The sequence below is a fragment of the Planococcus citri genome, chromosome 4, assembly GCF_950023065.1.
Source record: "Planococcus citri chromosome 4, ihPlaCitr1.1, whole genome shotgun sequence".
Taxonomy (NCBI): Eukaryota; Metazoa; Arthropoda; class Insecta; order Hemiptera; family Pseudococcidae; genus Planococcus; species Planococcus citri.
This window is the reverse complement of record NC_088680.1, coordinates 64,260,307-64,273,261: the sequence shown is the minus strand read 5'-3', so window position 1 is coordinate 64,273,261 and position 12,955 is coordinate 64,260,307. Positions and strand designations below refer to the sequence as shown.

The 12,955-nt window shown below is 32.9% G+C and overlaps 1 protein-coding gene across 2 annotated transcripts; it reads left to right on the top strand.

Annotated features, from left to right (window-relative positions):
• The first annotated feature begins 7,942 nt into the window (after positions 1–7,942).
• Positions 7,943–9,666, top strand: LOC135844623 (uncharacterized). 2 transcript variants are annotated; one of them, XM_065362864.1, is made up of 5 exons: positions 7,943–8,163; positions 8,241–8,295; positions 8,424–8,518; positions 8,640–8,687; positions 8,928–9,666. In XM_065362864.1, exons 1-5 carry the CDS (start codon positions 8,119–8,121, stop codon positions 9,135–9,137), a joined length of 453 nt encoding a protein of 150 aa, XP_065218936.1. In that variant the 5' UTR covers positions 7,943–8,118; the 3' UTR covers positions 9,138–9,666. The 2 variants fall into 2 exon arrangements, with proteins under 2 accessions (XP_065218936.1, XP_065218935.1); XM_065362863.1 differs by having other exon boundaries at positions 7,957–8,163; positions 8,241–8,322; positions 8,928–9,659.
• Positions 9,667–12,955: the final 3,289 nt, after the last annotated feature.

Here is a 12,955-nt window from a genome sequence, read left to right as displayed (position 1 = left end):
ACGTTATTATTGCACACTTGACGCCAGCGCCATGCATATTGCCCTAGCAAACTATAAGTTCATCGTCGACAAACGCGTTTATATTACGTAATTGTCAACATATACATAATGTACAATATAGTTGATTTTAAAACAAATGGTCACTTCAATTAACACCAAACAAGAAACAACCTGATAATCGTTTCGTTTCTAGAAAATAATTCGCTCAATTACTGTGTCTAAATGACCTCGGTCATAGGACGAGTTGGCCGCTAGGAGATCGCTTATTGCTTATTGCCTGTGTGTATCGTACCTACTACTCGAGTCGTATAGTTTACGCGAGCAAGTTCATTAATAAATTCTATACAACACGATTCAATGGATTTGAAACAATGACGTAATATTACACCAACTCACCAAGTATCGTTCACCTTTTTACAAATTCAAGAATGAATCGATGATCGGAATAGGAATGGTGGGCAGGTACGATCGAGACGTAAATCAGTCTTGAGTCTTGAAATTGCTTTCAGGCAATACGGTTTTGTATTGAAGGTATGAAAAAAATTTTAATAAAATTAATTTTCATTATATGTACATGCAACGAAAGTGAGTTATTACAGCATTGGGAATTCGGTTTCAGCCTATGCATGATGAAAAGTAGCTTGCTTTTACAAAATAGGAACCCTATTGATGTGAAATATCGTTCAACTCTTGCATTTGTGTTACTCGTCTTCGGCTCTTACCGCAAAAACTCCGCTATCGTATTTTTTTTCAATACTTTTAATGAAATATACCAACTATTACGAAGTTTATACAAGGATACGAGTATACAGTATAACCTAGTTTTCTTTACCCTAATTTTTATCTCGTGCTTTTTCAAGTTGAGTTTTCCTAACCTACTTAACTAAATTATATAGGTTCCTTTTCGATGACCTTTTTTTTTTCAATGCACATATGTAGCTCTTAAAATAGGTAGGTACCCATATCCAAAAAAAAATTATAGGTACTCAGTTTTATGAAAAAGTTCGATTTTTAAAAATTCTCGTATGTCTAGATATAGATGATACTTCCATTTTTTTTTCATTTTTTCATATTGAAACACTTACGCAACCCTTTTTTTGACAATGTTTTCTTCTTATGTTCTAGTTTTTTTTTTTTTTTTTTTTTTTTTTTTTTTTAGAAAAATACTTCTCTTTTTGGTATCAAATCAACGTGGTAACGAAATATTTCAAAAGTGGGGATAAAATATGCTCTTTAAGAAATGAGACTTGGTTTAAGAAATGTCATTGAGTTCCAAAGGATTTTCTCCAAGTTTTCAGAAGTTTGGCATCTTTTTAAGGACCGAATTGAGTAAGATTTTTTCGAGTTTTAAAAATCTGAAAAAATGTCAGAAAGTCATTTTTGAGAGTTCGAGTTGATAAGTAGGTACCTATACCTACTCGTACTGGTGCGAACAGTTCTTCAAGTCGTCGTACAAATTGGCAGGTAATTTTTTTCGAAATTCCTAAAATTTGGACGAAATATGGTATTTGATACGAAAACATGCAAGTAGCTACACTGAAAATGTTGGAAATTGGTCCAGTTATGACATACAAGAAAGCTACCACCAATTTACCAAAAATTACCAATAAAATACCAGAAAATTACCACCAAGTTACCAGAAAATTACCAATTACCAGTAATTTACCTAAAAATTACCAATAGTTTACCTGAAAATTACCAATAATTTTAATTTACCTGAAAATTACCAATAATTTTAATTTACCTGAAAATTACCAGTAATTTACCAGGAAATTACCAGTAATTTACCAGAAAATTACCAGTAATTTACCAGAAAATTACCAGTAATTTACCAGAAAATTACCAGTAATTTACCAGAAAATTACCAGTAATTTACCACTACTAGAAAATTACTAATAATTTACCAGAAAATTACCAATAATTCACCAGAAAATTACCAGTAATTTACCAGAAAATTACCAATAATTTACCAGAAAATTACCAATAATTTACCAGAAAATTACCAATAATTTACCAGAAAATTACCAATAATTTACCAGAAAATTACCAGCAATTTACCAGAAAATTACTAGTAATTTACCAGAAAACTACCATTAATTTACCAGAAAATTACGAGCAATTTAACCAGAAAATTACCAGTAATTTACCAGAAAATTACCAGTAATTTACCAGAAAATTACCAGCAATTTACCAGAAAATTACTAGTAATTTACCAGAAAACTACCATTAATTTACCAGAAAATTACGAGCAATTTAACCAGAAAATTACCAGTAATTTACCAGAAAATTACCAGTAATTTACCAGAAAATTACCAGTAATTTACCACTACTAGAAAATTACTAATAATTTACCAGAAAATTACCAATAATTCACCAGAAAATTACCAATAATTTACCAGAAAATTACCAGTAATTCACCAGAAAATTACCAGTAATTCACCAGAAAGTTATTAGTGATTTACTAGAAAATTACCACCAAGTTACCAAAAAATTACCAATTACCAGTAATTTACCTAAAAATTACCAGTAATTTACCAGAAAATTACCAGTAATTTACCCCAAAAATACCAAAAATTTACAAGAAAGGAAAGTTATCATATCACTTTAACAAAAAAAATTGACCAGTAATTTCAAAATAAAAACTACCACCACTTTCAACTTTACCATGAATTACCACCAATTTACAAGAAATTACCAATAATTTAGTAGAAAATTACTTTTCTCTGGCTCAGGCTACACATAATGACACATTTTTAATGAGAGGAGGCCGTCTGGAGCGACTGGAGTCGTGTTTGGCCTCCTTAGGACATTGACCTGCATGTCTGGCTGTCGATGGCCGTCTGTAGTCCTGTTTGGCTGTCTAAGGTCATTGACCTGTCTAGCTGGCTTCTGAAGACCGTCTGGCTTCTAATCCGCCCTACGAAGCTCATTGACCTGTCTGACTGACTTTCAACGTACATCTAGAGTGCCCTGTCAGGTCTTCTAAGGTCATTGATCTGTCTATCTGGCTTTTGAAAGCTGTCTGGCTCCCAGTCGAGCCTTCGAAGATCATATGACCTCTTTGTCTGGTTTTTGAAGGCTGTCTGGCATCCTGTCTGGCCTTCAAAGGTCATTGACTTGTCTATCTGGCTCTTGAGAGCCGTTTGCCGTCCTGTTTGGCCTCCTAAGGTCATTGACCTGTCTGCCTGGCTTTCAAGAACCATCTAGAGAGTCATCTGGCAGGTCTTCCAAGGTCATTGACCTGCCCAAATGTGGTCATCTTACATTTTTTTTCTTTTTTTTTAAATTTTGTCCAAAAAAACTACCATTTTAAAATTTCAAATGTACAAAAATGGCCACTCAAAAGAGAATATAAAATTTCGAAAAACTGACCAAGAAAACTGATTTTTGCTGCATTAAATAATAATATAACGAATATACGAGTAGGTAGGTATGCTTCGATCCATCGAATCGATATTGGAAACGGTTTTGTTTTGAGTAGTTCTGGAGCTGTAATTTCTACAAAATTTTACCGAATGAAGCACGTAAGACAAAATTTACTTTAAACCCTGATTTCAACAAGCTGAGTTGATTGATGGCTACCTGACCAAGAAATGATTACGGAAATGGAGAGAAAATGGCTCAAATAATTTCATTTTTTGAGTTCTTGTGGAAGGAGAGTTGAGATAAAGTTTTTATTAATTTCAGACCTTATGCTTTAATAAAGAATACGAATAGGTACAAAAAGAAAATGAAAGAACACGATACAAACCCTGTTAAAGATCTTGGCTTGTGATTGTGAAAATTCTTATCATAAAATTCTGTGTAGAGAGGTGTGATTTTTCAAGGAGGGTCAATTTGAGATATTGTTTCAAGTTCGCAATTTTGCGATAAATTTTCTTCGTTATCTTCACTGTTGTAAATAAAAGTACATTAAAAGTTGAATTCGCGTCAAATATTATTCTCTGTCAGTATCGACGATTGGTTGAATTCATCTCGTTGCTTGTTATTTATGGTATGAACGATGACCAGAGAACGTTAAATTTTCAGGTTGAATTCACGTGCGAGTATTTTTATTCTATAATTGTACGCAAGAGCTGAATGACCGTTTTACGTGAATGAAGGTGAAAAGTGAAATTAGAAAAACAAATGAACGCGTTTTGAAAATAAATACTCAAAACAAATCTGATGGAAAATTTTGTAATAATATTTGGATTTGGAAAAATTGTGTGAAAATTTTTCATGATTTTTATATGCTGCTGTTTTTTTTTTTTTTTTTGCAATTCCAATCATATTGAAACGTTTTTCGTAATCAATAGGTACCTATCTATGGTATTGGAAATTTTTTTTGTGATAAATAAATACTTACAACTTTTATGATATTTCAGCCCTCAGTTTTGAACTCAGCCACGTGAGAAATCGTTCTTTAAAAGCTGTGATAATTTTTCGAAAAAATAGGCCTACGTAGACCTATTTTAATAAAAACGGAAGCTAAATGTGCTCAAACTCATACATTGTACGTTGATATGTAGTCACGCGTATGCGTAAGTTATGGTGCCCTTGAGCTAGGTCAGCCGATGAATACTCCTTATCTGACCCTCTCTTTTCTCCCAATTGTTATACTCCCTCTCTGTATGCGAGTAGGCTATACCGAGAAAGGCTTTTATATTACCATAATTTATGAATAATTCGCAAAACTTATTGTCGCTGTCGCCAATACCAATCACCCCATTATGTGTTGGCAAAATTACCCATGGCCATGGATATGGTAGGCAGGTACCGGAGGAACCCCTTTTTCAAAAGCACATTAACATGCTTCAGCTTCCGCAGATGTAGAAAAACTTGCACGTGAGGGCAGTTCCTGTTTATTAAAATCTTCATTATTAGCCTTAGCGAGTAGTGTAGGTACCTACCTTATACCTTACCTTTACCAACTCGTAACCATATGCTACCAATGGCTTACACCAGGTACGAGTATACCTAGGTAGGTATGGTAACAATACAACCGGATTTTACTCGTAGTTTTTGCAGCTTCTCCAATAGGTACCAGACATCTTTTGAGATTTCGCAAAAATTTAGGCACTCTTTTGTCGAATGAAATGAAGGTAAAAATTCAAAGTAACTTATGCCTATTGTAATAGGTATACTCGAGGGAATGGAAAATAGACCCGTCAATTCGTAATAATGAATGAAATGACATTGTATTCGTATAAAAGAAAATAATTGAAATTTAAAAAAAAAGAAGAAAGAATCGTATAGCCTCGTGAGCAATCATGAGTGAAAGAAAATTGTTTTCCATGAATGGCTTCTAAATCGAATATTGTTTTTTTCACCTTTTTCTCCTTCGAAATGTGGAAAGAGACAAATAAAAATTACCTACCTACCTATTTGATTTTTTTGAAGAACACAATATCTCCCTCTACGTGCCGTAAAATTAACTAAACTGGCTTTGAAAAACACTAAAAAAATGTTATTCAAATATCAAAAAAAAAAAAAAAAACAGTTGAAATTGCTAAAAGTTAACGAAATTTTGAAAATTTGAGAAAAGCGAACATCGAGGAGTGATTTTGTCTTCGCAGAGAACAATTTTGAAGGAGCCTTAGGTGACTAGCTCACAATTTTTAAAAATAACGAAAATTTCTTCAATTAAGTAAAGATGTTTTTCAATTAAAAGTACATTGTTTATTTTTCACATCGAAATTCCGTCCTTTTAGTCCGGCATATGACAATAGGAGTAATTGCACCCCCCCCCCCGCCGATCCTCCGGGACATTTTTTTTCTTAAAGGGGACATCCTAAGGAACATTTTAAAGCAAACTTGCCAAAAAAAAGTTGGCCTTACTTACAAAATGGCGGCCATTTAATTGATTGACAGGTCAGCCGAAATCGCAGATTTTGCGTTTTAACATAGGACTTGCACGAACTTTTTCAAACTTTACAAAGGTAGATCAAAAGATCATCTAAAAATTTATCACCTGTCAAAATTTCAAGTGCTAAAGTGGGTTTTTCGATTTTTGGTGAAATTTTGAAAATCAAATTTAGGCCAAAAATGAGGGAAAAAATCAAAATTTTACCAAATGGACCAAGAAAGCTGAAATTTGGGATATACCCTATTTTCGACATGCCAAATCCATTGGAAACGGTTTCAACCCCTTTTGAGCAGTTCTGGAGCCTCCAGCAGATTTTTGAAACTCGGAATTCCCACAAAATTCCATCAAATTGGAGTTGTAAAGCTAAAATTTATTCTAAAAACTAATTTCAATACGCTACGAAGTATTGCAGGTAAATTTCAAGTCGTTTTGCGGATCCTCCAGTGACTTTTTGAAAATTCCTGAAGCCTCCAGTCGATTTTTGAAACTTTGAATTTTCACAAAATTTCACCAAATGGAGATGGAAAGCTGAAATTTATTCTACACTCCAATTGTAACACCCTCTGAAATCGACTTCTGGTGGATTTCAAGTCATTTTAGAGCTTCCAACGACTTTTTTGAAAATTACCGGAGCCTCCAGTGGATTTTTGAAACTTCAAACCAAGATGGAGAGTCGAAATTCATTCTGCAAACTAATTTCAATACGCTACGGTAGTTGACTGCTAGTGAATTTCAAGTCGTTTTGGAGCCTCCAGCAACTTTTTGAAAGGTTGTATGACGTTTTTTTGGAAAATTGAAATTTCCTAAAAGTAGCTGGAAGCTTCAAAACCATTTGAAACCACCATGTAGTCTGCGAAGTAAATTTCAGCTTGCCAACTCCATTTGATAAATTAATGTTGCGAGAAATTTCAAGTTTAAAAAATCTACTGGAGGCTCCAGTAATTTTCAAAAAAGTCGCTGGAGGCCCTAAAATGACTTGAACTTACCTGTAGTCGTCTTCAGAGGGTGTTAAAATTGGAGTGTAGAGTAAATTTCAGCTTACCATCTCCATTTGATGCAATTTTATGAAAATTTAAAGTTTCAAAAATCTGCTGGAGGCTCCAGTAATTTTCAAAAAAAGTCGCTGGAGGCCCTAAAATGACTTGAACCCACTTGAACTTGAAGTCGTCTTCAGACGGTGTTAAAAATGGAGTAAACAGTAAGTTTCAGCTTTCCATCTCCATTTGATGAAATTTTGTGAAAATTTAAAGTTTCAAAAATCTGCTGGAGGTTTCAGGAATTTTCGAAAAGTCACTGTAGGCTCCAAAACGACTTAAAATTCATTTGCAGTACTTCGTAGCGTATTGAAATTAGTTTTTAGAATAAATTTTAGCTTTACAACTCCAATTTGATGGAATTTTGTGATAATTTCGAGTTCAAAAATTTGCTGGAGGCTCCAGAACTGCTCAAAACGGGTTGAAACCGTTTCCAATCGATTTGGCATGTCGAAAATAGGGTATATCCCAAATTTTAGCTTTCTAAGTCAATTTGGTAAAATTTTGATTTTTTCCCTCATTTTTGGCCTAAATTCGATTTTCAAAAATTCACCAAAAATCGAAAAATGCACTTTAGCACTTGAAATTTTGACAGGTGATAAATGTTTGCATGATCTTTCGATCTACCTTTGTAAAGTTTGAAAAAGTTCGTGCAAGTCCTATGTTAAAACGCAAAATCTGCGATTTCGGCTGACCTGTCAATCAAAATGGCCGCCATTTTGTAAGTAAGGCCAACTTTTTTTTGGCAACTTTGCTTTAAAATGTTCCTTAGGATGTCCCCTTTAAGAAAAAAGTTGTCCCGGAGGATCGGCGGGGGGGGGGAGGGCGCAATTACTCCTATTGTCATATGCCGGACTAATACTATTTCTAAAAAAAAATTCAATTTAATTATATTAATTTTTAAAAATACGCTTTGCACTCGTATTCGTAAATTTTAATTTTTTCCAAGTTCTTCTATTTCCAAAAAAATAAAAATAAAAAAAGTAAAAAGAGTGAAGTGGTTGACGGCAACAAGAAACGAATCGTTTGAATGAGCAAATGACTCTTTCCCGGTGGAAGTCCGGGAATGCAAGTCCCGCTCCTTGTTGCATCAGATTATTATTCGAATAAATAGTATCATTAGTCTCGTTGATTGAATACGTAACACTAAGTAAGCAGGGCTAGCTTTTATGGTTGTTCATTCTTGTTTTTCCCATAAACAATCTTAGTGAAACACATTTCTAGACATCATTCATCATGTATGTGCTTGCGAGAAGAGCTGCCTTGGTGTCTCGTACCGCTGTAAGTAATCTTCATAGCAACTACACTAGTAGATGGATTGCAAAAATTAATGAGAACTCTCTGGGTTTGTCTTCTAGATTTTCTTAAATAACCAATGGACGATAGCCAGCCCATTATCCAGTCTATTGCAAGGTACTACAACTTCATTTCTACCATCCAGTAAGTAGGTAGTGTTTTTTTGAGCCAGAACAAGTTTATCAATTGTTTATTATATTCAGCTATTGCCCGTATAAGCTCAAATGTTCTTTATTTTAAAACAGATCCCATTCAGACTAACGCTGCAAGCAGAAATGTCGATCCTACTGACAAAAAGTTCAATAGTGCCCCTGCTGCTGAAAACATGCACGAAGACTACGTGAGTTGAGTATACACTTTTTCACACTCGTACAGCTGAGTAACTCTACAATATTTTCTACATTCAACTAAGGATTATGATAATTCTTTCGAGGTTTAAATGATTTTTCTTTTCGTTTCAGGTTCCCAAATTTCTTTACGACGAATTGCTGATCAAATATGGAAAATTGGTTAGTACAAAATGAAATTCGTGAATTAGGTACATTTGTTTTAGAACACGTTTCAAAAGAAAAGAGTATCAAATCGTAGATTTTTAGAATGTAGATCAATAGATCATATTTGAATGAACTTCATTCTTATTCGATACAAAACTTTTCAAGTCACTTCAATAAGAGAAGCTTAATTTTCACCTAGGATTAAAAATGTAGTGCTGAGAGTTGGAGTTGTTAATCTTTTGTTTTTATTTTCAGACCGATGCAAAAAACGAGCTTGATTTGATAAAATATCCAATCAAACTGCGATCGGAAATGGAGTGGTATGAAAATATGATAGCATCAGGATTCGTTGCGGATGAGACAAAATTGCAAGGTTTTAAAGATGATGGAGCTAGAAGAGTTCAAAGTCGCTATCTCAAATGGGTGTTTACCTATTATGAATCAAAACCATGTTTCGGTAAATGAATTGAAGAAATTTCTCTCGACTCCAAAAGAAGTGAATGATTTCTGTTTTGCAATGGGTGATATAGGAAATGATTTGAACGATTATTTTGTACACGATTTAAAATTTTTCTTTGACGAGAAAATACCTCCATTTGAAGGTACTATAAAGCCGGAGTACCGTAAATTTATAAATGTATTATTGCGTAAAACCCCTAAAACTGTATAATTTTAATCAAGTATTTTGTTGTATGTACTTGGAATGTAAACTTTTTTTGTTTTACAATCAACCTAAAGATGTACCTAATAAAGTTGTCGTTCAATTTCTAATGTTGATAAGTTGTTCTAAATAAGTGTAGAAGTTCTTTACCAAGTATGAAAATTGAGTTTATTTGTATTGTAGTAAGTATAACTAAACAAGAAAATGTGATGTTTTTACTATAAGGTTATGAATAAATTTAAATAAAATTTAAGTATTTCAATTATTAAAATTTTAAAATATATTACACAGTAAACATGTATTCTACTATTTCGTCCAAAAGCCAATTTAAAAAAAAAAAAAATATTAAAATGAATAAATAAACAATAATTCTAAAAAATTAGTCTGAATTAGAAAATAATAATTGCAAATTATTCTAGTGCTCAGTTTTGTTTTGTGCTCATTTAACTGATAGAAAACTCTAATTCAAGCAAACATTGAATTCTTAGAACTTCTGAAAGTAACAAAATGCTGATGAAATGCCAAAAACTTTGAAATTTGTAAATGAAATTAGCTGCAGCAACAAAGAGAAAGTAGAACAAGTCAAATTAGACTTCACCACAGAACATAAAGAATGATTTTAATTTTTAATCCGTTCTGTTTGGCTTCATCTTCTTCAGTACATAAATTTTCCAAAACATTTCCTCTTACTTCGCTCAGCTCAAACTGATTTTAATTCTATTCCTAAAATTTTCAAAACATGACAATTATTTTTTTAGAATTAAAACAAAAAGAAGAATGAAAAAAGCCAGTTTCTTGTTTCAAATCCACCGTTTTTTTGTAATTTATTTGACATTTTTTAGAATTTTTGTTCTTTATCTCGCCTCTCCCCCAGAGTCCGACTGAAAAAAATTGTCCGAATCATCCTCTGGAAAAGAGATGCATGAGATCAGTAAAACTTTTCATTATCATTATTCACGAAGCTTTTTATTACTTTACCAGTCGGAGGTAATTTGTGAAACAACGCTGGCATTAGTCACGAGTATACATAATATAATTATGAAAAAATAACTACTTAGTGGATATTTTTATTTTGATAAATGAAAATTATTAAAGAGTTCTTACGTAGGTAAAGTCAGCTCAATGTAGATATTTTATATTGAAATCTCGATATTCGATTGCCACTTGCCAGTAAGTAAAAGAATTGTGAATCATGCAGCTAAAAAGTTCCTTCACCTTCGCCGGATTCACGAGCGAATATTTTATCAAAAAAGTTTCCAACTAAAAAAAAAAAAATTCTTAAAAAAAATTATCATTCAGTTGTAATTGTTGAGAATGATTTGATTTCTAAAAAATTATTTCATAGAATATCATTTCATTATCTTTCATTTTTCGCAAAAATAATAAAAATGAAAAATAATTGTAGACTCGTGCGCGTCCACCAATCAATGAAAGCCAAGTACATCTAAAAAAATCCACCAGAGTGCGTTTCTGTATGTTTCTGAATCTGAAGAAGCTGCAATTTGATTGGTTGAGATGAGTGGTTTGCCGCTTTAGTTTGAAGTTTGAACGTCTGATTTCGGACTTGTTCGCCGGTCTTCGTCTTTGTCCTCTTCAGTTTTATGAATTTAAAATGGAGTTAAAATCAGATAAATTCGGTGCGTTACTTAATATTACCGTAATGAAAGAATTAAAGAAATCTTTGTGTTCAAATCGTCGAAATTTTTGTCATTTTTCTTTGTGTACGATGATCTGAGAATACCTAAGCCTGTTCCAGAAATCTAGAATTCCAAGTTCAACAGGTTAAAGCACAATTTACCAGAACTAGAGAAATTAGAAGCTGATGAAGACAAAGAAAAAAAATACGTAACCGAGAGGTAAGTAATTACTCGTAGTATCTAATTAGGAAGATTTATATATCAGATCGTAGATCCAGAGGCGGAATTAGAATTTTGTCACCCTATGCTATTTTAGGATGGTCACCTTTCTAAATTTTTCATTTTCCCATAAAATACTCATTTTGAGAATTGTGATGCAGGAGGAGGGAAGGGTTAAGTAGCTAAATAAAATAATGTTTCATTAAAAAACGAATAAAAAAACATCATTCAAGCGTTCTATTAATTGGGAGTTAATTTTTATTGTATAGATATTTGAATACACTGAATGAATATTGCAATGGTCTCCAATGTTTGTTCGAATACTTGGTCTTGGGAACGCTTAAAGCTTCTGTATTCCAGCAGTCAGTATCCCCATCAGTCTCTCTTGGTGGGATCGCATGGTCATTACAGATTCCAATGGAGTTGATTTAGCGTCAGTAAATTATCCGAGGGAAGCGTGGCGAAATAAGATTATTAAAAAACACGCAATCCCCCCCCCCCCGACTCTTATTTTAGGCTAATTCCCTTTCAAAATTTCTAATTTTCAATAGAAATTCGTTTAAAGTACCTACAAGTACCTTATATATTTACACTTTTTGATGACATTTTCTGTACTAATTATAAAGGCATTATGAAATCATATCCGACGAATTTTGGTTTTTCTAAGCCTCCCTTGGGGCTGCAGGAGCACCTCTACCTCCAATTTTGAAGTTGCCAATGCTAATTATTTGGAAATTCAGGTTTTAATGAATAAATTTGAAATGAAATGAGTTATTGCTGTAACTATTTATAATCGTTTGCATGTTTTGTTCCTTTGTTTGCTGCTGTAAGCATACTGTAATCATATAGGCGCAATTCTCCATTAAATTTAAAAACAAAATCGAATGCCAATTACCATGAATTTACTTATGAGTCATTCAAGCTGAAAGATGGAAAACAAAAGTGAAATGATTAAAAATCAGCTTCGAGCTTTAATTTCATATTGTTACCTACATCATAAAAAGTGTTGATACCGTACCTTACTCTCCACATTACATACTTATTGGTTTTTGAGAAAAAAATCGTTGCTCCGGAACTCCGGAAGTGCCCCTGAGGAGAAATGGGCTTTGAAAGAGAGGGCATTTTCGAACTTATTCATCTTCAAGTATAAGTATGTCTAACTAATCGTTTGACCATGGAAAAAGAACATAGAAGAGGGTGTGCACTGTGCACTGTGCAACTGTAAATTTTTTCAGAAAATGAAAAATAAGAATACCTAGGTAATAACAAAAACAACAATAAATTATCAATAAATTTTAATAAGTTGGAAAAGTTTATAAAAAACCATAAAAATGAAGAATCATTTTGTCGAATGACATTTAAAAATAAAATTGACAAGAAAAGTTTTTCAAAAATTTAAGAAGTCTGAAACCCAAACTGCCTACAATCAAAACAGTTGGAATGCTGAAGAAAGTTGAACATCTTTTTTATTGTTAACTTTTCATAAACTTTTGAAACAATAGACAGAAAATATATTGGTCAATAATAGGTAGTTATTCAATAATTTTTGGGTAGTCGTTTGAAGAAGATTTCTGGCTATGTTGATGACATAGGACAGATAACCTACCTTTTTTAACAATAATGTAAGCAAGTGCTCCCTTAGGTATGACACTTTGTTCTTCCAATTGTAAATTTCCCACAACCTGAATGAACATTTTTAAAAGTACCTAAGTACTCATTAAACTGGCACTTCTACTCGTACTTGTGTAAGTAAATAAATAAATAAC

What these genes read in the sequence shown, in the direction of transcription:
- LOC135844623 (XM_065362863.1), top strand. Translation starts at nt 8,119, where the DNA reads ATGTATGTGCTTGCGAGAAGAGCTGCCTTGGTGTCTCGTACCGCT. An exon ending in AACTTCATTTCTACCATCCA is followed by an intron (nt 8,323 to 8,423) that starts GTAAGTAGGTAG and finishes ATTTTAAAACAG; the next exon opens with ATCCCATTCAGACTAACGCT. An exon ending in TGATCAAATATGGAAAATTG is followed by an intron (nt 8,688 to 8,927) that starts GTTAGTACAAAA and finishes TTTTATTTTCAG; the next exon opens with ACCGATGCAAAAAACGAGCT.